Source organism: Syzygium oleosum, unplaced genomic scaffold, assembly GCF_021117445.2.
Source record: "Syzygium oleosum isolate NSW1041296 unplaced genomic scaffold, Sole_v2.1 Sole_v2.06, whole genome shotgun sequence".
NCBI lineage: Eukaryota > Viridiplantae > Streptophyta > Magnoliopsida > Myrtales > Myrtaceae > Syzygium > Syzygium oleosum.
Genome location: NW_026607490.1, coordinates 8,678,596 through 8,702,884, shown reverse-complemented (window position 1 = coordinate 8,702,884; position 24,289 = coordinate 8,678,596). Strand labels below are relative to the sequence as shown.

The following is a 24,289-nucleotide window of genomic DNA, read 5'->3' as shown; positions in this document are numbered from 1 at the left end:
GAGTTCCGCGAGGATCGAACATGCTTTTTCCCGACTGCTGATCTGTATAAAGATGGTTGCTTGATTGTGAGGCGAGAGTAAATTTAGGATGAATCGACAAGATTGCCGAAGGAACTTGATTCTTGGGCAAAAACGGGGGGAAATCGGCTGATGATGTAGCCCTAGGCCGGTTTTAGGCCTAATATGACCAAAAAAGGTTCAATCTAGACTTTGACTTTAAAACTAACCCGTCTTAAAACCAATCACCTCCGGTGTCATTCCATTGCATGGCCCCCCCTTTTTTTTGGGTATTTACTCTATCTTCGAATTTTCAAATCTGGAGTGTTAAATTAATTGCAAGACGAACATGATTGGGGTTTGATTCGAAATCCGCAAAGATGCGAAAACTAAGACAATGAAAAATAAGTCGGGCAAAAAAAAAAAAACGACCGAATATTTCGAGAAATTTATTCAAAAAAAAGTTTCAACGACGGTTTGGAGGTTATAAAATATTCCAGGCCAAATCAATCCGAAAATCAATCGAGTGACCGGCTCGACATCCCAGTTGACCCCGCCGGTTCAGCTGTCAACCGTAATCGACGATTCCGACGGCGGAACCGGTAACCAGATCGACCCCTCTCCAGCGGAAACGGAGCCAAATCCAGCACGGCATCGAAACTCCGAACACGACCGGACCAGATCGAATCCGATCAGGTCCGCCGATGAGTCAGATCAGGACCCCGTGTCCAGAACGCTCTCTCTCCACACAAGTGTAAAAACCCCGCAATAAATTCCATCCGGTCCCTCCCAAATTTTTTTTTTTTGAATCCGCAGTCACCTTCCGTGCGTGAACGAAACGAAAGAAGGAGCCAAAAGCAAATTCAAACGAGCAAAACGAAAAGAGACACCACCTCATAATGACATTTAACCAATTACCTTTACCAGGAGCCAAAGTCCTTAGGTGTGGCCCCACCCCCCCACGGGGGTACTTTCCTAGTTCGGTTCAAGAAACACGACCCCAAGGGCTTCCGCCACCGTCCGCAACCGAAATTCTCCGGCAGGATAAGAATTGAAGCTCCAGACAACGGGTCAATTGTATTTAATCCATGACCCACCAAAAAAAAGAAGACGGAAAAGAAATCGAGGATAACGACGTCGACAATCCCTTGAATTTTGGCATGACGTGTAATATGATCAAATGAACTTTAAATTTATTCAACGCGACACGTGAAATTTGATCAACGTGGTATCTAAATTTTTAATTTATTCAATATGGTCCCTGGATTTTTTGTACTTGTTCACCGTAGTCCCTGAACTTTTGGTACATGTTTAGTGTAAGTTCAGGGACCACATTGAACAAATCGAAAGTCCAAGGATCACATTGTACATCAGGCTAAAGTTCATAGATTACATCGAACAGATTAAAAGTTTCGGGACCGCATTGCACATCAAGTCAAAGTTCAGGGGTTGTTCGGTCCTTGAACTTTAACCGATGTGGGCTTTAAACATTTAATTTACTCAATATGATTCACGAACTTTTGGTACTTGTTTAATGTGATCTCTAAACCGACATTAAATATGTACCAAAAATTTAAAGATCACATTGAACATGAGATCAAAGTTTAGAGACAACGTTGAATAAATTAAAAATTCAGGGATCGCATTGGATATCGGACCAAAGATCCTGAGTTGTTCGTGTCGTTATCCCGTTTTAAAAAAAGAAAAGAAAAATGCCCACTAGAAAAGCCGCGCTATATATATAACCACCACCAGCAGAGACAACATTAAAAAAACTGTTTTTTTTTCCTTTCCTTCTTTTCTCTCTCTTCTTAGGTAGAGAAAACAGGGGCGCAAAAGAAAAAAAATCATATGGAAATGCATTTTCGTTAGCTTTCTGCAGAGAGAGAGAGAGAGAGAAAGAGAGAGGGAGAGAGGTTGAGGAGAAGAGAAGAGGAGGAAGAAGGGGCTGAAGGGTGTTGAAAGATCTTGTCAGATCGGGCCAGGAGCCGAAGGGAATCGCTCGCGTGCCATCCCTTTCAGGTCCTCATGAGGTTCTTGTTTCGGATTTGTGTCTAGTTCTTGCAATGCGGGTCAATCGTTGTCTTCCCTCTACCTTGTTTGGTTCTCATTGCAGGAGCTGCGGTGGTGTTTCTTTTTCTTTTTCTTTTTCGGTTTAATGGGATGGCGTGTTGGGTTTCTCTGCTTTGTTATCTTGCTGGTGTTTTTCTATTTGGGTTTGTCTTTAGTTAATGCATGTGATATGTGCTGTGAAAATGGGATTTTCTTGGTGTTCTTTCTCTATCTGGCCAACTGGGGTTTCTTCCGGTTAGATCCTCCAATGCTCAAATTTGGGTTCATTTCTTTCCATTTCCCTCTCGGGTCCTGCTGATTTCACGTGCATTAGGTTTTTCCAGGAAGCAAGAATTTTTTTTTTTGGGCCTAATTTTCAGCTTGTTTGGCGCATCTTCTGCGCTTTCGAGCAGATAAAACGCTGAAAAAGCTAATCTTTTGTGTCTTTATTAATAGCCCAGCATTTCTAGTTCTCCCCTGTTTTCCAAAAATCTGTCCCTGTTTCCGAACATCTTTTTCTGGTCCCAAAATTTTGGTTCTTGATGCTGCTTAGGAACAACCGCTGTGCTGTTGCCTTTTTAGCTTTGTTGCTTGAGTTAAACACGGAATTACCAGGTGATGTATGCACATGCTTTAAGAGTTTTTGTGGTGGTGGGGGGTGGGTGCTAACTAGCTTCTTCTGTCTGGTTAAGGTCGAGGCACAGTCAACGTTGGGAGAGGAATTTTCAACGCCCTGCTTTTTGAACTAGCTTTGTGGTGTGAAAATGACTTTCGGCCATTTAAGTAGAATAGGCAATTAGCACGTCTCTCTGGGTTTGTCTGCCCTCGTGCTCGCGTTGTTTCCTTTTTGTTTGCGTGCTTTGCAAAATATTGTTTGGCCCTTCGGGAGCTTCATCACCACCTTTCCAACGTTAGATTTGCAGTGATCCATGGTTCGAGAGAGCTATCTGAGTGAAAAATATAAGGTTTTCTTCTTTTTGGGTTTGTCTTGGTGAGCTTTGACCGTAACTTGTGAAGGGAGGAAAGGTGTTCAGGGTTAGCTTCTCTTATGGAAGGATTAGCTTTGCTTGTGGAAGGAACTAGGTAAGCACGATCAAGAACGGTTTAAATACCTGGGGTGTAGCTTGTTATAGAGCATGGTAGACAAAGCTGTTCTTCTGGGTTGATTTCTTTCTTTGCCCTTTGCTGTTTCTTTATTTCTGGGTTGTTCTGGGAGACATCGTGTGTAATTTAAGTCTGATGCATATAAGTAGATCAAATGAATTCCTTTACCTTGTGCCGGTTGCTATGTCGCCTTTCCTTTTCTTAACTTTCTTGTCTGCTGCTTCTAATTTTACCACGCAGTACCATGGGGAGGGAACTCAAAGATGTGGAGTTGGACAAGAAGGTTAATGGCCTTGCCATGATCGCAAATGGCGCTTCTTTCGAGAAAGTCCATGTTGCCCCCAGAATCGCAGAATACAGCGCTGTCAAGGAGTATGAGGTGAAGGAGTGCACAATAGAAAGTTCGGCGCTCGAAGAATGTCAAGAGAAGCAAGAGGTGCTGGGTGTTAAGAGCACGAACTTTAACGATGGCGTGGCCGATGAAAAGAATGAGAGGCTAGAGGATCAGAAGATGAGCAGCAATAAAAAGTCGAATTCTCCCGTGTCGAAATCCGGTGCCAACGGGCGCATAAATCATACTGTTCCCCAACCGTTCACTCTGGCTACTGAGAAGCGGAATACCTGTGTAACACGACATTTTGGAGCTGAATCTCCTGTTAGTGTGTACTCACCGAATGCTAATAATATGAATTCCCCTTTCAGAAGTCCACAGGTAATTCTTGTGCGATGTTATTCGCTTTTCATCTCTGCTCTGTAGAAGCTAACTTCTGGTTTGCCGGCAGTAAGGCAGTCTTTTATGTTAAAGGTAGGCGTAAAGAACAACGGTCTGAGCTATACAAAAGTTCCGAGACACCCTCCATACTCCAAGTAGATAATATGGAGGAAATACCAGTGGAAAGAACTCTTTTTAACCTTGTATTCCTGATAGATGATAGTTTATGTTGTTCATGTTCTGGAATGAAGAGATTGTGTGTGTGTTGATCGAGCACTAAAAGTTTTCTTAGTTTGGCACCATTCTATCCACTTAGTTAGCATCGTCGCTTTCCTTCCAAGCACGGATATATGCTTTAGTCGACAAATCCTGAATTTTCTTAGAACTATTTGATCTAATGATTATTCCTTCTTCTTTGGGTCATCCAGCCAAGCACACCTCCAATTTCAAGGAAGCCACTGCAATCTAGTAATAAGAAGCATCAAGATGACGACGACAATTGGTCTGTCGCTTCCTCGTATCCTTTATGAATAGTATACTGATCGCCCAATAAAAGGAATGGCTCATACTTATTATATTAGTATCAACTCTGTTGTCCTTAACTTTGCTTAGAGCTGCTGCATCTGTGCGAACAGTAAAATCAGTCAAAGCCAAGATAACTGTTGGTTCAGCTCCGTCATTTAAGTCCAGTGAACGTGCTGAGAGAAGGAAGGAGGTAAGTTTGACGGCACCTGTAATTGCCCTTTCATTGGCATCTACTGCCACGTCCATTTTCTTTTCACCTAATCATTGCATGTTTCTCCATTTAGTTTTACATGAAATTGGAGGAAAAACACCAGGCTCTGGAGGCACAGAAAAGTCAATGTGAAGCAAGGAACAAGGTATGTTCTTTTTCTGTACTTCTTGTTTTTGCTTGTGCTTATGTTCTGACTTTGCTCATTTCCTCTTCGTTCCAACAATTAACTTCAATTTGAACTTTTTAAGAAATGGTTGATTAACTAATCTGATTTGTCCTTTGTATGATGGATTTTTCAGGAAGAGCAAGAGGCTGCTATCAAGCAGCTCAGGAAGAGCATGGTTGTTAGAGCGAAACCAGTGCCAAGCTTCTATTATGAAGCGCCTCCTCCAAAAACTGAGCTTAAGAAGGTAATATTGATGGATACTTATTCTAGTTAGTATGGGAGAACTGTTATGTCAAAAGTAGTGATTCTGGTAGGCATAGACTGTTGGGGATGTTCACCAGATATTCCTGTTTCTATTACTTGTTCTACGTCTATGTATTTTACAGGTGTGTAACAGGACTTCTGATATTTGAGCCTAGCCAGATATGAAATAGTTTGGATCTCTCTCTCTCTCTCTCTCTCTCACATACACATGTGCTTGTTAGTTGATTATACAAAAGTAGGGTAAGAAGCCTGTTCAGGAAAATAGCTTGAATACTCTTAGAGTACCACGGGACTGTTTTCATTTACTAATGAAAACCCAATTAGGTCATGTACTGTTTGTGTCTCATTACTTCTTCATTGTCTAGTTTGAGTCATTATCCAATGACTTTCTCTGTTCTGGACTTCGACTTGAGCTGGGTCCTGTTATTTAAATTCGTTCTTTGACTTCTATTTGAGCTTTTCTTGTGCCAGTTCTAATGAAAAGGATGGTTATACGTGTTACAGCTGCCACTCACTCGGCCAAAGTCGCCAAATTTGGGCCGAAGAAAGAGCTGCAGCGATGCAGTCAACTCTGCCCAAGAGGAAAAGGGCAAAGTCTGTGCCCGGGCACTCCGCCACAGCATCGGCATCTGCAAACAAGAACCCAGCTCTGTCAACAGTCCCAAAACTCCAAAAACTAAGAATCAAGTGGGGATTCGATATGGTAACACAGCGGCTAAAGTCAGAGAGCAGCCACATGAAGAAGAGACGGCGAACACAACTTCAGCTCCTTGTAATATCCCGGAGCAAACAATTACCGATGCCGTGGTCCAATCGTGAGCGAAGCGTTTTTTCTCTCTTACATCTAACTTCAGTTGGGAAAGTGAAGCGGACTGCTCTTTGAGTGTCTCGGTGCTGTTTAGGGCTTTCGCAAGGAAAATAGCCTGTTTTCTTGTCATCTGAAGACAGCTTATTTGTTGTGGTGAATTGTATATGTTTATTTAACTTTGTCGCATCGATGTCTGTCGAGGAAAAAGGAGCTTGCTATATCGTTACATATTCGGAGAGTTTGTGCCTTCCATGATGAACTGTACTAGTACTAGTGTCTCTGGAGTCTCTGGGGAAAAAGAATTTGACTCTGTGTGTAGTTATAGAAATTATATATCTTGTCCTTTCCTTTTGATGAGACTTAATTGTTACGTGTTGTTGTGCTTGGAATGTCAAGGGAAGAGAATGAAGCTTCTTTTGTGACTCACGATATGAACAGAGTTGCTTGTTATGAAATGCCCTGTAAATGCTCTCCTCTAAGGTGAAAGGAAAGCTCCGGTAGAACCTTGTAGAAGCACAGACATCGAAGTCTGCTAGAACCAAAAGAATTTCCTTTTTCTTCCTAAGAAGCAAGCGATAGCGCCATCTTGCTCTCGCTTTCCGCTCGTTAGAGACCCACCAGGGCGGTGTCGCCCGACATCGATGCTCTCTCTTTGTGCAGCATTGATGACTGCGACGATGAACACAATAACTGCAATGGTGATCGACAAAGGCATCCACCAATCTCTATCTACTCGAAATTTGTGTTATTTGTGTGAGATATTGTTTAAAATCTATCGAACGGTTTAAGTTAGAACTTGGTAAAAAGTACAAGAAAGTATCGATGGCCGTCAATGCAACCTCGACTAGATTGGTCGCGAAGAATGGTATTCCAAAAAGAAGGTAAGAAGAAGGGAGGGTATATAAAATCATCTGCAAGACAAATGCCTCTCGAAGGGCAGTGAAATCTTTGAAAGTGGATCAAATAACCAGTTTTGGTCTCATTTGATGCTTAAACATGCTAAAAATTAGGGATAATGACACAAATAGTCCATAAACTTTGACATAATATGCAATGTGATCCTTCAACTTTTAATTTATTCAATATAGTTCCTGAACTTTGGCTTAATGTTCAATGTAAGACTATATTGAACAATTTCATGTAGTTCAGGGACTACATTGAATATGTACTAAAAGTTTAGAGATGATATTGAACAAATTAAAAGTTTAGTGATCATATTGAATAAATTAAAAGTTCAGAGATCATATTTAGTACGAGGATAAAGTTGAAGGATTATTTGTGTCATTTGTCCAAAAAACTAAGTTTAAAGGGCAAAGGGGCATTCGGGAAAAAGGGACCGGTTCTTCCTCTTCCCGCAGTTCAGCCTGCAAAAACCAGCATCCGAGAAAGGCAGAGAACTTTGGGAGAGATAAGCATCAGCTCGGTCCACTTTTGCTTTCCAAGAGCCATGACCACTACACTCTTCCCGTCCATCGTCTCCACTCCATTCCTCCTCCAACCCCTCAAGCTCACCAAACCCACAAGCCACTCCCTCCCTTCCAAGCCCTTCTTCATACTCTGCACTTCCCAGAAAAGACCCGGTTCGAGTTTCAAGAAGCATTCCGTGAATGACGGCAGACCCACCTCCAAGAACCGCAGAAAGTCGTCTTACGGGACGTCCAGGAGGTCCATCCTCAAGAAAACTTTCAACCAAGAGCAGGTGGATTTCACTGCTCCAATACCCGATGACCCCATTGTCGGAATCATAGGTGGAGGCATGTCTGGCTTGATTTGTGCCCTGAATTTGGAGAAGAGAGGGATCAAGTCCACGGTTTTCGACACGGTTGGTTAGTTTTTTCCTTACTCCTTGGAGTTTCGTCTGAATCTTATGCAGGGACAAGGTAAAGTTCCAAACTTTTGTGTTGCCTGAAGTTCCTGTGCTATATATCATTTTACTCTTGCAACTCAACACTGAAATTTAAGTTTCAAACGCTTGACCCTGCTTAAGAAAACACGTTTGTCTTAGAAGGATGTAACCATGGATGACAATTTGCGGTAGGATACATTGTTCAGAGGTTTATTGTAATGTTGTTGCTCTAGGGAATTCATGGTCTGGGAGGAAGAATGGGAACAAGAGTGATAGAACCTCAGCAGCTGATATTCGACCATGCAGCACAGTTTTTTACAGTGAGCGATGCTCGTTTTGTGGAGATTGTTAATGATTGGCGGGAAAAAGGCCTGGTCGGAGAGTGGCAGGGTGCAGTTGGAGAGCTTGAAGCTGGTGGTCAGTTTGTTCCTCTTCCTTCTTCTCCACCAAGATATATCGGTGTGAATGGAATGCGGCCTCTAGCTGACTCATTGTTGTCAGAGGTAACTCATGTGACATTACACATATGCTTGTGTTCTCTTTCCTCTTCCGCTGTTGTTGATGCATTGTTAAAAATCTCATCGTATTAAGAACATCATGATGCTTTATTGTCCACTAAGATGTCAAGGTGCAATCTAAGCAAAGTCTGAGAGCTATTTGTCGAAGTTAATTGAACTTGACCTTGACCGTGCTTCAATTAAGCTTTGCACGTTGTTATATTATTTTGGTAGTTAACAATGCTCTGGTGACTTTTCGAGAGTGGTTTTGCTAAGATATTTGAGAAATGAGTTCTCATGATCTGCCGAGCACTTACAGGACATTCAACCCTGCAGTCTCACTGGATAATATTTTGTGGAAGAGATAATTCGTTTTCTTATGAATTTGGCATGAACTGTACTGGACATATTTTTGGCCTTTTCCTTTCCCTGTGAGTTTTCTGGTGCTAACCAGCCAAAGTTTGAAACTTTATGCAGACATCTATGGTAAATGTGGTGAGACCTTGCTGGATAAGTAAACTGGAGCCATTTAATGGAATGTGGCATTTGAGTGAGAATGGAAAGCATTGTGGGCAGTTTGATGCTATTGTTATAGCACATAACGGTAAGCTTCAGTATCTCATTAAATAGCCAATTTCTTATGGATTAGTTAGTGCCATTTCTGAGTTGATTTTCAGGATCCAGCTAAAATATAATGTGCACTTGCTTTACTTGGTCAGCAATTATTCCCGTTTAGTATGTGAATCAATGTTATTCATTATCCCCATCTTGAGGACTGGTATATGATTGTGTCCGTGCTTATTGTTGACTTTATGTTATGTTATGTACTGGTATGGCTATCTCTATTCTGTGAAATGATGATTCATAGTTTTACTTTTTTGTGCTCCTCTCTAATGGCCATTATCTCTCGGGTTCACCAAATTGTGTAGAAGAAGATACATCTGACTCTACACATTATGAGATTGTATATTCTATACACTCGAAACTGCTCATGTGCATGTTATAGAGTTTTAATTGAAGTGTTTGGAAGGAATGGAGTACTTTCTCTTGCTTATGGTGATAAATTCTCTGATAAACAGGCAAATGTGCAAATCGCCTACTTGCTTCCTCAGGGTTGCCGTTAATTGCTAGGCAAATGAAGGTACTTGAGTCAAATCATGCTATGAAATATACGTTCTTGAGCTCTTATGCTTAATGAAATTGCTGTTCAATTGAGTTACTGCTTCATGTTGCCTTCTTTTAATGCAGAGACTAGAACTTAGTTCTATATGGGCTCTCCTTGCAGCATTTGAGGATCCACTTCCTATTCCAAGTAACACAGTGACTGCACCTTTTGAAGGGGCTTTTGTGAAAGGTGTTGACTCAATCTCATGGATGGCCAATAATTCGAGAAAACTTCTGAAGTCTCTGGATAATGGCCCGCACTGTTGGACCTTTTTCAGCACATCAGCTTATGGGAAACGAAACAAGGTCCCGCAGGTTGGTTATGACTTGTATATCTGAGTAGGAGGGAAATTATCATGTCTTAAATAGTCAAGCTGTGCCACTTTATATTTCGCTTGCTGCTGGTCCAAGTAACTGTTGGCCGTGCTTGTTCCATAGGGAATATACCGGCCACTAATCCATACCATAGAAAATGATTGGGATGCCAGTGCCAGAAATGCTTGTCAATTGACTCGGAGTTATTGAATTGCTACAAAACATTCTGCCTGAAAAAATTAATGTGGGCTTGATATTAAACCGCACCTCTTCATCTATTAAGGATGCATGTTTGACTCAATGCAAAACTTGTGTATCGCATAGGAAAATATCCCGGCTGCCACAGTTGAGAAGGTGAAAGCGGGTATGCTTGCCGGTGTTGAAATTGCTCTTGGACTGCCAGAAGGATCGCTTCCTAGACCAATTTATACCCGCGTCCAGCTCTGGTGAGTAAATTACTTGCTGTTTCAACTTCCATTCGCTATAACGTCGAACGAAGATCAATACGAAGGCAAAACGACAGTGTGACCTGTATATGTGGTTAAATTACATGGAGTCCCGTCTTTTGAACAACCTGGATTTCCGACATTAACACCATTGGACCTATATCATTATCAGTTGTGCCTATCACTTCTCTAGAGATGGAGATAGTTTCTCACTCCAAACTATCGGGCTGTTCCATCAATTGTAGAAGTTCCATGATTGATCCATCAAAATGAAAACCTGGCAGGATCATGACATGGTTTCTAACTTTCGAGAAACTCACGCGCTACAGATTGCTTTGTAAGCAAGATAATCAGATATACAGGCTAGCCTAAATCTCCTTTCTTTGAAGCTTCTACTTATATTGATGATGATTTTAATAGCATAGATAATTTGGTACAGGGGTGCTGCACTACCTACGAACAGCCCCGGGATCCCTTGCATCTTTGACCCTCGTGGAAGAGCTGGGATATGCGGTGATTGGCTACTGGGTTCTAGCCTAGAGTCAGCAGCTCTAAGCGGCATTGCTCTTGCTAATCATGTATGTGTTTTAGTGTCCTGCTTTTACCTTTTGACTTAACTGGGATTTTCTATCATTGGATTCTAGATTTCCAGTTCCAATATACATTTATTTAACTGTGTGCTGTAAAGAGAATTTTCTCTATTTTGCTAGTCTATTGGATTTGTTTTGTCTTCCAATAGAAATGAAATTTTAATATCGTGTGCAATAAAGGTAATTGCTATACTTTGAGATGCAGATTGCTGACTACTTTCAAGGCAGTGGAGCTCGGCCCGAGGAGTTTGCTGTTGGGTTACACCATGAGTTTCAACAACTAGAAGGTCACGACATCGGACAATTTCCTGGATTGGACTCAGAAATGCAAAAGGATGGGATTCAGAATTATCAGCTTACTGCATGAAAGTGGGATTCAGATGTGGTGAGTCTTAACTGCTGTCTTTGCAGTCATAATCCCGGAAGCCAAACTTACTTGCAGATGCCGTCCGATGTCTATTCTGTGCTTGGCTCGTGCATTAAGTGAACATCGTCGGATCTCACAAATCTTGTAAATTCTTGTGCAATTGCACTGCTCAGAACGGTTAGCCGACATTTACGAGTGGTGATAGTCAAGAGATAAAATTTGATATCCACTGTAACCAATATAATATTAGCTCTTGCTAACGTGTGTGCATTCCTTTGCAAGTGCTGTTTCGTGTTCTCTAATATTGAATGCAACAATGATTCAAAATGTCAAGTGGCCAACTGACGTGGTAATTGTGCCCGTTTCATCTTAAACTTACGCCCGTCTCTAACTTGTATCATTCTTTCTCGAGTCAGGTTATTGGACAAATCTGGTGCCGTGCTGGTGCGACATCAAGATCAACCCTCTGAAGAAGCTTCTTACAAAGAGTATGTACTTCCTTAGACACTGTTATCCTGCCAAAAACATAATTTTCTCATATTAATTCAGACCGCAGTCCCCGTCATTTGTTCCACTTTGCAGGATTTGGATCACTTGTAACAAACTGGATTCGCTTGAGATTGTCTCTGGGTCAGCCTTCACCGAAACGATATGCCCGATCTGATCGTGCCGGGCTTTTCCAATCGTCCCCGATCGGTAATAATCAAATGGAGTAGCACAATGTTTACTTGGAAACCATGCAACAATCAGTCGTGCAAAATGCTGTAGCTCATGTCATTCGGGCTGTGTAACGTAAACCAAGTGTTGTGCTAGAGCTGACCTAAGTTGCGTGAACATGAAGGCAATCCCGTTCAATTGCTTCCTGCTCGACCCTGTGGAGCTCTGCTATTCCAATTTCTCTTTTAGAAAAGAGAAATGACGTCTCAATTTCCAAGACATTCGAGTAATACACATAAATAAAAACCCCATATGATGATCGGCACAAGATAAGAAACTACAGGCAACGATTTGAGTTTTTTTCCTTCAGCATCACGTTCCCGCTTGATGTGATTCCTAAACGAAAAACTCGAACGAAAACAGTGCAGAATCACCATAAAGTCGGCAGTTCCGCATACCCATTTGAAATTCTCGGCGGTTTCAAAACATTTCAAAAGAAGACGGACTTTCATAAAGCAAATCTGGCTCCCAATAAGTTCAAAAAAGGAATGCGCTGCGAAAAGTTTCCATTTCCCCCCCTTTCTGCTGCGAAAGAGACAACCCCCTCTCTACTATGGCTGGAGAAACTGCTGCAAAATCGAGACATTATCGATACAGACGCGAACCATCCGTGAACGGTGGACCCAGTTCTGGCTTGGTCCACAAGAGACCAACACACGATGCCCACTTTATCGTTCGAATCTTTACGTAAGATTAATCGATGCCTCCTCTGTTCACTGTACATCGCCGAGAACAAACAGAACAGTGAAGCGTGCGACGAGGAAAGAAAAGGAAACGCCAGACCCAGATGCAGAAGTCAGAGCGTTTCGATTCTCCCCGTAGAATGTTTCTTATCAAACACAAGAAAACCATCTTAATAATCTTTCGCCTAGAAGCTTACATGGAAACATATGCACTAACAAGAATAGAGTTAGCACGGTTCGAGAAAAACCAAGAGAAAAAGAAAAGGGGGACAAAAGAGAAAACGAAAAGGGCTATGTCATATGTTGCCAGAGACCATCTTCTATACACAACCGAAATCCTCGCCTAAAATCCGTAACCCCCTACGCTAGTCAAAGAACCCGGCACCCCACCGGGCTCCGCTCACTTCTTCGCCTTCTTCACCGGCGTCTTCACGCTCTTCGGCTTCTTCACCGGCGTCTTCTTCGGCTTCGCGGGGGCGACCTTCTTCACAGCTTTCTTGGCGGGCGTGGCCTTCGCAGAAGTCTTCGCGGCCTTCACCGCGGGCTTGGGCTTCTCAGCAGCCTTCCTCTTCGCACCCGCTGCGGCTTTCGGCTTCGCGGCCGTCTTGGGCTTGGCGGCGGCGGCCTTCGCCTTGGGAGCAGCCGCCTTCGTCTTCGCAACAGTCTTCGGCTTCGGCTTCGGCTTGGCAGCCGCCGCCTTCGCCTTCGGCTTGGACGCGGCGGGGGCGGGCTTGGCCGCGGCGGCGGCGGCGGGGGGCAGCTTGAACGAGTTCTTGACCTTGACGAGCTTGCCGGAGGCGACCTGGCGCCTGAGCTGGACCAGGAGGAGCTTCCTGAAATTGGCCGGCAGCTTCTTGTGCTTCTCCTCGACGAACTTCTGGATGGCGTACTGGCTCGACCCGGTCCGCTCCTTCAACGTCACGATCGCATCCGATATCATCTGCAACACCACCACCAACAACAACACCCACACGAATTAGCCACGAAATGCGGAGAAAAATCGGAACTTGAAGACGACCCAGAACTTCTCATACCTCGAAGAACGGAGGGTGAGAGGACGGGGATCGAGCCTTCTTCGCGGTCACGGCAGCCATTGGAGCGCAGACAGCAGAGCTTGCGTATGCGCGTCGACGGTCAGAAGGAGAGAGAGAGAGATGGCGAGTTTTGAGAGAGAGATGTTGACGAGCAGGCGACGTTATATAGCAGGAGAGAGAATGGTACGGAGGGATCTGATTGGCGGAGCCAGAGCGACACGGATCGAGGCCGCTTGTGGGTTTGAATGCGGGCCGTCGGATGGGCGCGGGGGCTCATCTACGGTCGGGAAGCGGCGTTTCGTGGTCAAGCGAAGGATTAGCGTGTGCCCCCGCCTTCGTTCAGGATAGTGGCAAGAGTGGTGGTGGGGAGGGGGGAGGAGGCACTTTGTTCAAGAGGGTGTGTTTTCGGCTTTGATTTGGGATGAATGAGATTGAAGATGGAGTGGATGGATTTCAATGGGGTTTTGATGGTGGGATGGATTGAGAGGTGTGCTTTGTGGTGGTGGGTTTTTTGCATGGTGATTTTCAATTGGGTTGGGTGATGCGGGAGCGATTGATTGGGAAGGCGATAGGGTTCGCGGGAGCTGAGCGGTGATCTTTTCTTTGTATCGGTTTTTTCTCCCCCGGAGGGTGTCGGTGTGATTTGCTGAACGAGACCGACGTCGTCGTATGTGAAGCTGGGAATGGTGATCTGGGCCGACGCGATAGGATTGGAGAATTTTGCGATAGATTCGCATTAAAACACGTGTCGGGAAGGCCCAGTGATTCATCTTTCGTACTTCGAACTGCTGGGAATGAAATTGACCCGGATATGATTGAAACGTCAGCGTTTATGGGATGACGGTTTATTTGGGAGGAATTGATTGGGAAGGCGACGAGTTTTGTGGGAGCTACTCGTGGTCTTTTTTATGCATCGGTTTTTTTCTCGAGGTGTCGGTGTGATTTTTGAATGAGACTGACTTCGTCGTATGTGAAGCTGGGGATGACGATCTAGGTCGACACGATAGGATCGGAGAATTTATGATGGATTTGCATTAAACATGTGTTGAGAAGACCTCACGATTCATCTTGCATACTCTGAACTATTGGGAATGGAACTAAATTGGATATGATTGAAACGTTAGAGTTTTCGGAACAACGGTTTACTCGGGACGAATTGATTGGGAAGGCGACGTTGTTCGTGGGAGCTGCGCATGGTCTTTTTTATGTACCGATGTTTTTCCAGAGGTGTAAGTGTGATTTCTAAACGAGACTGACGTTGTCGTCTATAGAAGCTGGGGATGGCAATCCAAGCTAGTGTGATGGGATTTAGAGAATTCTATAACCGATCTTATTAAACACGTGTCGGGAAGACCCCATGATTCATCTTGCATACTCCAAACTACTGGGAACGAAACTAAATTGGATACGATTGAAACGTTAGTATTTATGGAGCAACGGTTTATTTCTCGATTATCGTGAAAACGGTTAACGATTCAACATTTTCAAATCAACAAAATACTACGATGTTGAAACGGGTTTTGTTAATACGAGTCAAAGTAGTTGCTACAAATTTAATGGGATGTTATGAAACTTATGAGCAATAAGAAAACCCTTGACTGCCTCGGGAAGAAAGACTTTTTATCGTTTGGACTCTGCATAATTGGATGTGATCGGAATGTCGACATTGCGTCGAACAATTTGTTTATTTCCATAGCTCAAGTTTGACTTTGCAAAATCGAGAGATGACGACGCGGTATGGAAACGCTCATTCCAGAAAGAGAACCAAATTCACCATCAATTCATGCGATGTCAAGAAATCTTTGAGCAACTGTTCAGGCTACAATTTACAAATTGATCGTGACAACATCGATTCACTTAACACGTAAGGAATCACTTCAACGTGATATTTGCGCCATTATACTATGCATGTTTAGAAAAAGAGGACCTCGAATAATGAATACAATTTACAAAACATGCTACCGGCCAATCGGACCTAGCTTTGCTAGCGGTACTACCTGATTGGAGGGAAACCGAACCACGGATGTAGCATGCCACGAGACGAAAAAGACTAGGTAATATGTTGTTGGGTACTTGTTTAAATGGAAGGTAGAGGCCTTTTATCTTTTACAATACCAATTGGAGTGATATCAAATCGAAGATGATCAAAATGCCTTCAATTTGTTGAACAAAATTGTTTGTTTTCAAATCAAGAAAAATGGCAATTTCGAAACACTAATAATAAATTCTAAATCAATGATGTTGATCATGATTAATCATATTCTAAATCTTTGTTATTGATCAAATTTTGAAACCCTAATCACAATTGGAATAATTTGTCATGGATAGAACCCGATCGAATTCTAAATCTTCATAAAATAAGTACAATCAAGTCATACTGATTATGATTAATCGAGCGCACACTAACCCAGACGAACACAAAAGTCCAAAACGAACATGAAAGTTCCACGGGCCGCTTCATCCTATTTGGTGGTTAATGAAATGGTGGGTAGCTACGAGCAATAAATCAATGATGCATGAAGCCGATTTTCATATACTATTCATGAAAGTATTATACTCCGTATAATTGGGAGGATCGCCGGATTGGATATGATCATCGTAGCTATGGGCAGTAATAACGATTAACCGTTTTCTTTTTCAGATGGGAAACGACAATGACACAAAACACTAGTACAAAGAGGAATCAACTTAGCACGGCCGAGATACCAAGTAAAATGTCGCTACGCGGTTGACATCGCGGTTTATCTCCAATCTTCTCCGTACGTTTGAATTTGAGAGCTCATCATACCTCACCATGAAAGACAAACGTAAATAAGACTACGTTTATTTTACAGAATTTTTTTTTTGTTAAAAGCATTTTCCTTATTCTTCGATGTTTGGATTGATCAGGAAAACGAATCAATGAATTTTTTTTTTCATAGTTGACAGAAAAACATTTGCTTCCTCTTTTAAAAATTAGAAATAATTTTTCAAAATATGACTAGATATTAATGCTTAGACAGGAGCATAGAAACTGCAATGCCTGTGTTCGAGTCCTTGGCAGTTGAACTCGGGTCTCGGAGACTAGGCTCGAGACCCTGATGCCCATGCTTGAGTACCCGGTGGCCATGCCCAAGTAACCGGCTCCTAGGTTTAGGTTCATCAAGGCCAGGATTGGTTCCTCTTTGGTCGGGCCCAAGTCCACAAAGGCCTAGGCTAGGTATTTCAAGGCTAGGCCCAAGATTTTGGTACCTCTACCCGAGTTTTTGATGGTCGTGTTTGGGTACCTGACTCCTACACCCAAGTCATCGGCGCCCAGGCTCATGTCCACAGAGATAGGGGCCATGTCCCCAATGCCCGCACTCTAGTCCGCAGCAGTCCCCGACAGCCATGCCTAGTTACCCGGTTCTCCCTTAGTCACTAATGCCCAGAAAATGGGTCCATAAAGGTCAGGCCCTAGTCCAATAAAGGGTGACCGAGGGACATTGGTACCCATGTTAGGATTCCATGCGACCATGCCCAGGTACCCAACTCTTGTACCTAAGTTATCGGCACCTGGGCACAAGTCCCTAGCGACCATGCTTAGGTATTCAGTTCCCACCCTTGAGTCATTGACGCCCGGGCCCAAGTCTCTCAAGGCTAGGCCCAAGACCCTTGTTCGCCACCAGGGCCAACGTACCCAACTCCTGTACCCAAGTCACGGTGCCCGTTCCTGGTCCTTAATGGGCATGCCAAGTTACCTAGCTTTTGCACTCGAGTCACTACGGGGGACATTTAGGTTTATTGAGGCCAAGCTCAAGATATTGTCCGTTGCCCCAACCCGAGCCTATTAAGGCCAAGCTCGGGTCCACAAAGGCTGGCTCGGGTCCTCGACGGATGTGCTCAGGTACCCATCTCTTGCATCCAAGTCATTGGTGCCCAAGCTTGGGTCCACATAAGTTGGGCCTAGATTTCTTGAGGTTAAGACTCGGACTTTGAGCTTGTTCTTGAGTCCACGACGACCATGTCCAGGTACCTTGAGTTTTGACCCAATATACAATATAGTTCCTGAATTTTGAATTTGTTTAATATAGTCCATAAACTAAATTAGCTCAATATTTTATTTGCGGTCCCTAAACTTTTAATTTATCAAATGTGATCCATAAAATTTTGGTACATTTTCAAGTTAGTCCCTTGTCTATATGAAAATGCTTAATATTATCATTCTATTTATTCAAGTTCAGGGACAACATCAAACATTTTCATATAATTCAGGGATTAGATTGAACGTGTATCAAAAGTTCAAGGATTACATTGAACAAATTAAAAATTCAGGACGATATTGCCCATTCGGCTAAATTTTAGAGATCATATTATACGTTGTGTCAAAGTTTGAGGACCATTTACGTCATTATCCTAAATTAAAAACAATGGCCTGGGCCACGGCGGGGGTCCGACTGGGAAAACAAGTTTAGGCCCCCCCGAAACCCGACTTGACCCTGACCCGACCCGAATCCGCGTGGCGAGGACCATATAAAAGCTCGCCATAGAAAAAGCGAGCGCAATCCACCTCCTGCGAAAACCCTAATCTCCTCACAGTCAGCTGCAGCACAGCGCGTTCGCTCGCTCGACCTCGGCTCTCCATCGAACATGGTGAATCCTCGCTTCCGTTCTCCTCCTCCTCTCCTTGATTTCTCCGAATTCAACGAGGTTTTTGACCGGTAAAGTTTGGTTCTTTTGTCCTGTTTCCTCGTGCCTTCCTCCGGTTTCCGCAGGCGGATGTGGAGGCAGATGTCGCGGTCGCAGGGCAGCCGAAGAAGAGGACGTTCAAGAAGTTCAGCTTCAGGGGCGTCGACCTCGATGCGCTCCTCGACATGTCCACCGACGAGCTCGTCAAGCTCTTCACCGCCCGAGCTCGCAGAAGGTAAAGTTATCTTGGGTTTTGCTGCTTCCGTTTCTTGAATCGGGAAGTTTTGGGCTCGAAGTGTCTGGTTTTTCGCATTCGGTGCTTTTTTTTTTCTTTTTTTTTGTATGTGCCGGAAATGGTTGTCTGAGGTCGGTTTTGTTTGCGGAACTGGGTAGGTTCCAGAGAGGTTTGAAGCGGAAGCCGATGGCCTTGATCAAGAAGCTGCGCAAGGCGGTAAGATCTGGTTTTTAAATTCTCTCCTGGGTAATATAAAATGCTACATGATATGAATTAGGGAATTGTTCGATGTTGAATTTAGATTCAAAGAACATCGATGCGGTTTTGATCGTCGAGTAGGCCGTATAAAATAGTCAGCTAAGATGGGCTTTCCTCTCTCGGTAATTATGAATAGCTGTTAAAACTTGCACCGAGGTCGGTGGTCATTCTTTTGAAGGTGATGTGCATTGTGTTATGGTAGTACTTTGGCTAGTTGAAGTTTTGGGTTTGGATTTAAGGCGTAGCGTCGTAGCTTCAAAGGAATTCCACGGGTTCGTCGTCGGACAGTGAAAGAAAGTCTTGTTTAAGTGGTTTAAAACATGCTTGCGATGGCTTGGACTCTTCAACATTTTATTGCCATGATAATCTAATCTCACTAGCGCTGCTAGCTTCTCATCTCCCTTGACTGCAATGGGCCATGCCATGGCATCACAGGATATTGTTGTACTTTTTGAATGAGATAACCGCCCATGATCTTCTGATCCTGATTTCTGTGTAGGTCTGATGTTGCATCTTCTAAGAAGTTTTTAGATAAGCAGGTTTTTTTTTGGCCAACAGTTTAAGTAGGTTTAAGGTGGTGGAAATTGCCCCAGACCTAGTCCCCCAGTTTTGAGGTCCAATGTATTTCATAGCCAGACATCATTTTTTGTGATAAAGAGCTTGGTTCTTTAATTGATTTTATATTTGCAAATCACCCGATAGACCTTCACATGTCTTTGCAATGGGCGTTCATTAATGTGGTTACTTAGCACATGATACTAATATGGGTCTTTCTTCGAACCTTGCAATAGAAAAGGGAGGCCCCTGCGGGTGAGAAGCCCGAACCAGTAAGGACCCACCTGCGGAACATGATCATAGTTCCCGAGATGATTGGAAGCATCATTGGAGTTTACAATGGCAAGACTTTTAATCAAGTTGAGATCAAACCTGAAATGATTGGCCACTATCTTGCTGAGTTCTCCATCTCGTATAAACCCGTTAAGCATGGAAGACCCGGTATCGGTGCTACCCATTCCTCTCGCTTCATTCCCCTCAAGTAAAAACACAGTGTGTTCCATGACATATTTTCTTATTGTTCGTCCATTTTGAAGCAGTTGTTGGAGACACTAGATTTTGATACTCAATTTTGATGTCCTTCTAGTTAAGTTTGTTGTGCTTTTGTTGCCGGCGAACCTTAAATTTGAATTCGGAACTTCACCCAGTTTTCTCGTTTACATCTACTATCTTATATGTATTTTTTTCCTTGGATGCTTGGGAGTAATTGAGTAAGGAAATGGATAGGTGTGGGAAGAAAAAGGCTGCAAATGTATAGGTTTTGTTAATGTCGATCAGATAGCAACTGTTCGTTTTTGCAAGATCGTTACCTTGCGGAATATGTTGGAAGGCCCAATGCAATATGGAGCATCGAGTATTTCTGAAACTACCGTCGATACAATTCCTGCCTTAGTGTTATTTAGAAAAGTTTCCCCTGAGGACTCTTCCTCGAGAAATCCTTGTGTACTCCTGGAGTATTAGTTTTGACCTTTATCCACTGCGGCGTCGCCGGAAATCCTTCTCTATACAAGTTCTCGATGAGGTTTTGAGCAGAACTTAGATAGGCAAGAGGCGTGAGCATGTCATTTCGCTCTTCGCAATTAAATCTTCGCAAGTAAATCAGAGCCGGAAAGGTCTATCTAATGTGGACTGATAACATTCCTGGATTAGATTCCTTGCTTGCATTCCTTATTGGAATGGAAGTAGGAATTTACCAAATTATATCCCCCCGATTTGTTTATATTTCCAGATTATCGCGATATCTGCCTTTCATTAACTGCCAAGTGTACGTAATCAAGTGGGAGGTAAAATGAGTAAGTACTAGCTAGTCACTGGATCATCCGGCGGAATCAACCACATATGGCGATGGATGGTATTCGCATCTTGACTTTGCTGGGTCTCTGTTACGTTGGCTCACCGAAGAATGGAAAAGTAAAAGTAAAACTATCAGTGGGACAAAGCTTGGATGTCATAGGTTGACAGTTGATAGGTTAGGATGAGAAAACACAAAGTAGTAGCGGTAATAAGTAATGCCAATTTATAGATTCTTTTGCAAGAAAAACCCACAACATCTGTCAATTCACACTGAACTTCACAAGTACAGATGGAGCTTCACCTGGTGTTACCTTCAACATGCATCCACTTAGTGTTACTATCAGAAAAACCAGAAAATAAAGTCAGAATCATCTAGGTAAATTGGCGAATGGGACGGTAACATTGTCCTTATCGGCCTTTCGGATTGACTATCTGCGAGAAAATAGCGTTCATGTCGTCTGAATCTTGGCTCAGTTCGTGCTCGCTGCCGATGCTCAGACTGTTCAAGTCTAGTCGTGGAGCGACTTCCTCGGAAACATTGCTTCCTGCTCGGTGAGAGGAATGGCTGGAACCATCCGCGTTCTCCTGCAACTGGAGAGCGAATTCGAGATTCCACAGCACGTCTCCCATGGTGGGACGCTCGAGTCCGTGCTCGCAGAGGCACTTCTCGGCGGTCTCCGCGAACTTCTTCAAGCACTCGGGGTTGATCTTGCCCTTGAGCTGAGCATCAATGATATCCTCAAGGATTCCCTTTCTTTGACAGTGCAGAGCCCAATCAGCAAGACTTACTTGCTCCTTTGGGAGGCTAGGGTTCAATGCAGGTCTTGCACACAGAACTTCAAAGAGGACAACCCCGAAGGAGTAAACGTCCGATTTCTCTGTCAGCTGCTGCCTGCGGAAGTACTCGGGATCCAAGTACCCAAAGCTTCCTTTCACCACAGTGCTAACATGGCCTTTATCCATGTTAGGACCGGTCTTCGAGAGCCCGAAATCTGAAACTTTCGCTACCCAGTTCTCGTCTAGGAGAATGTTGGTGGTCTTGACATCCCTGTGAATGATAGTGTACCTTGCCCCTGTATGAAGGTAGTGAAGTCCTCTCGCTGCGCCGATACAGATCTCCAACCTCTGCTTCCATGACAGTGGTGTGTTGTTTCCTTTGTAGATGTGTTCCCTCATCGTTCCCCTCGCCATGTAGTCGTAAACCAAGCACATTTCGTTCTCTTCCTCGCAGTATCCAATCAACGACACCAAGTGCTTATGTCTCAACTTGGAAAGCATCTCCACTTCAGTCTGGAACTCATTAACTCCCTGTTCTGAGGAAGGGTTTGACCTCTTGATGGCCACTTTCATGGTCTTATCAATGACTCCTTTATAGACCTTGCCGAAGCCTCCGACCCCAATGACATAAGACTCGTCGAAGTTCTTCGTTGCCTGTTTAATTTCAGCTAACGAGAAACGTCGGCTGAGACACTGAGCCTCTGACGAGAGGTGGCTGGCAGCAGAGGCGTGCGATTTGCTTCCTGCCGTGTGGGAGAAACCCGAGATAGGTAACCAGCTAGTTGTATGTGATTCGGTTCCGGGGACTCTCTTCTTTTTTACGTAGACTGTGATGCATATTGCCGCCAAGGCACCGAACGCAGCCGCTCCTCCAGCCGCTCCAGTGATCAACTTAACGTTGCTCGTTGTTGATGACGTGAAAGCCTTTGCTTCACTAGCCTTAGCTGCAGCCTCGGCCTCAGCCTTGATTAGCATCTCGGATGGCTCCGGATTGGGACCCGCCAAGTTTTCGGTTGCATCGGTTATCTTAAATATTTCCAGCCCATTTAGGAGAGCGTCGTAGTACTCCGGTGGAGGATCTGCAGTGACAGAGGGATTCATCATTATCGAGATTTGCTCGTCCCCCTTCCCGTCGCCGACATAAATTGCGTAATCCTTATAAACCGGCACCCCCTGCTCACTCGCCCATCCGATCACATCGGCTGCTTCCTGGGCAACCTGATTGTTGATGTAAATATCGAAAACTCTCTGGTTGACCTTAGTCAAGAAGTATTCACAGAAGTGCATCCTCACAAGGTAGGTGAAATTAGCGTCCACCTGAAACTGCCAAGTCAGATTGTAGTTCTTGTTCAAATTCTTATCGTACCCCATGGATCTTGCGGTTCTGTAAACATCAACCGGGGCGACATAGTCAGGCAAATCATTGTACTGGATCTGAACTTTTTTGTCGGCCTCGTTTGTGACTCCTGCCACTGCTCCATACAAATAAGGCGTATCATCGTACCATGTTCGAGTGAGCGTACCGGAGTCATTGCTCGGAGGTATATACTGGCCTCCAACATTTAACCTATACATAGTCTGTAGATTCGCGGCCTTGGCATCGACAGGTTGGTCTGAGAACCCGACCATCTGTGCCGAGTCGAACAAGTCCGGGATCGGAATCAGCTCGATGCCATTCACAAAGGCATAGGCTCCACTGTGCTTATCTGAAGGCGCAAAAGTGATGTTCACAAAATCCGAGTCCAAGGGTGCCAGAGAATATTCCTTCACGAGGTAGGCCTGTGTGAGAGCTTGAGCCGTGACCGAGGCGCTGAAATTCTTCAACAGGGTGACGCTGCCGGCGACCACCGAGAAGTACGCATCTGCAGGATCGAGGGATCCATACGTAGATGGGTAAAAATGGAGCCTGACCCAGTAGCGGTTGCCGGATTTCACGGGTAGCTGATATGTTGCTTCGGAGGTGAAAATCCGGGCAGACATGTATGGGACATCGGAGGGGAGAGAGGGGTCTTGATACGTGGCTTTCTCTACCGTTGAGTTGTTGGAGGTGAAGTACTTAGAATCCGAGTCCCATTTTCGCCCATCGGCGTCCTTCCCGCCGCCCGTCGACCCACAGCTAAGGATCAACGGGGTGGGGTCTGCACTTGACGCGTAAAGGGAATCGAAAAGAACGGATACAGAAATAATAGAGAGCAAAATCTGTATGTTTTTGTACATGTTTACTCAACAAAGGGAGGATCTTGGCGTACAGGAAAACTATTTAGTATTGGATTAATCAATCGGAATTCATTTGGAAAAATGGAAGAGAAAGAAACGGATTCCTGTACGCCAAAACGGATGATCAGCGGATTCTCGGTTCTCTGTTCTGTCCTGGAGATCACGCCGAATGGCTCCTATCAGCCATGGAAGCTCAAAACATGCTTTGCCCTCACCTGGAACGGAACCAGGCAAGAAAACATGACAAATTTTCTTGTTTTGCTTTTGTATGATGAATGGAGCACCTCTCTCTCTCTCTCTCTCTCTTCTCGCTCCTATTTTCTGCTACCCATATTTGGGAGGCTCACCCGAGGATCGATCCGAAGGTCGGAGTCGGTTAAAGGTTGATGAAGGCGAGGGAGATCCGACACATTGGTTTTGCGAAGGTGGATACTTTTCCTGGAGTAGTGATCCAGAAAAACTAGAATCCTATATTTAGCAGTGTCCTCCTGAAAACTCTCCAGGGATAGAGCATAATACAGTTGTACAAGGTTGTTGGCATAACTGAAGTATGTGCAAGAATAGAACCGAACTCAAAAGCATCGGATTTCTCATAAGGCCTCTAAATGGTTACAAGCAAACACACGAACGCGATCAAAACTGAATAAAGCCATGAAAATGGCTGTTGATAGTATCCTGAGATCGAGTCCTATCATTCTATAACCACACACAGTTATGCAAATACATTAATTGCATCTTTAACTGATGAATCTAGCGGTTACCCAAAAATAATTAGCAGTCCTGTGCTCACCCCTCTAAGTCTCTCCATT

General features: G+C 44.0%; 5 protein-coding genes across 10 annotated transcripts; 3 read left to right on the top strand and 2 right to left on the bottom strand.

Moving 5' to 3' along the window:
• The first annotated feature begins 1,864 nt into the window (after positions 1-1,864).
• On the top strand, positions 1,865-6,191 carry LOC115690797 (protein WVD2-like 2). Of its 3 annotated transcripts, none has more exons than XM_030617264.2 (7): positions 1,865-2,019; positions 3,394-3,865; positions 4,294-4,382; positions 4,478-4,580; positions 4,675-4,746; positions 4,901-5,011; positions 5,536-6,191. In XM_030617264.2, exons 2-7 carry the CDS (start codon positions 3,398-3,400, stop codon positions 5,848-5,850), a joined length of 1,158 nt encoding a protein of 385 aa, XP_030473124.1. In that variant the 5' UTR covers positions 1,865-2,019; positions 3,394-3,397; the 3' UTR covers positions 5,851-6,191. The 3 variants fall into 3 exon arrangements, with proteins under 3 accessions (XP_030473124.1, XP_030473123.1, XP_030473122.1); XM_030617263.2 differs by having other exon boundaries at positions 1,876-2,030; XM_030617262.2 differs by lacking the exon at positions 1,865-2,019 and adding an exon at positions 2,763-3,132.
• Positions 6,192-7,168: 977 nt separating this feature from the next.
• On the top strand, positions 7,169-12,000 carry LOC115690830 (uncharacterized). 4 transcript variants are annotated; one of them, XR_008816831.1, is made up of 10 exons: positions 7,169-7,661; positions 7,919-8,188; positions 8,660-8,786; positions 9,262-9,323; positions 9,431-9,661; positions 9,986-10,107; positions 10,547-10,685; positions 10,903-11,082; positions 11,481-11,552; positions 11,647-12,000. XR_008816831.1 is itself a non-coding variant. In XM_056312544.1 (9 exons), the coding sequence occupies exons 1-8, from the start codon at positions 7,287-7,289 to the stop codon at positions 11,062-11,064; spliced, it is 1,488 nt and encodes a 495-aa protein (XP_056168519.1). In that variant the 5' UTR covers positions 7,169-7,286; the 3' UTR covers positions 11,065-11,082; positions 11,481-11,638. The 4 variants fall into 4 exon arrangements, 2 of the variants coding, with proteins under 2 accessions (XP_056168519.1, XP_030473165.1); XR_008816830.1 differs by having other exon boundaries at positions 11,481-11,556; XM_056312544.1 differs by lacking the exon at positions 11,647-12,000 and having other exon boundaries at positions 11,481-11,638.
• A 607-nt stretch (positions 12,001-12,607) lies between these two features.
• LOC115690807 (histone H1-like) lies at positions 12,608-13,654 on the bottom strand. The gene is made up of 2 exons (XM_030617283.2): positions 13,499-13,654; positions 12,608-13,404 (listed from the first exon to the last, which is right to left on the bottom strand). Exons 1-2 carry the CDS (start codon positions 13,556-13,558, stop codon positions 12,865-12,867), a joined length of 600 nt encoding a protein of 199 aa, XP_030473143.1. The 5' UTR covers positions 13,559-13,654; the 3' UTR covers positions 12,608-12,864.
• Positions 13,655-17,978: 4,324 nt separating this feature from the next.
• On the top strand, positions 17,979-19,852 carry LOC115690808 (40S ribosomal protein S15-4). Its single transcript, XM_030617284.2, has 4 exons — positions 17,979-18,109; positions 18,232-18,380; positions 18,539-18,596; positions 19,430-19,852. The coding sequence occupies exons 1-4, from the start codon at positions 18,107-18,109 to the stop codon at positions 19,676-19,678; spliced, it is 459 nt and encodes a 152-aa protein (XP_030473144.1). The 5' UTR covers positions 17,979-18,106; the 3' UTR covers positions 19,679-19,852.
• Positions 19,853-20,686: 834 nt separating this feature from the next.
• Positions 20,687-23,859, bottom strand: LOC115690806 (receptor-like protein kinase ANXUR1). The gene has a single exon (XM_030617281.2). It carries the CDS (start codon positions 23,478-23,480, stop codon positions 20,895-20,897), a length of 2,586 nt encoding a protein of 861 aa, XP_030473141.1. The 5' UTR covers positions 23,481-23,859; the 3' UTR covers positions 20,687-20,894.
• Between the last annotated feature and the right edge of the window lie 430 nt (positions 23,860-24,289).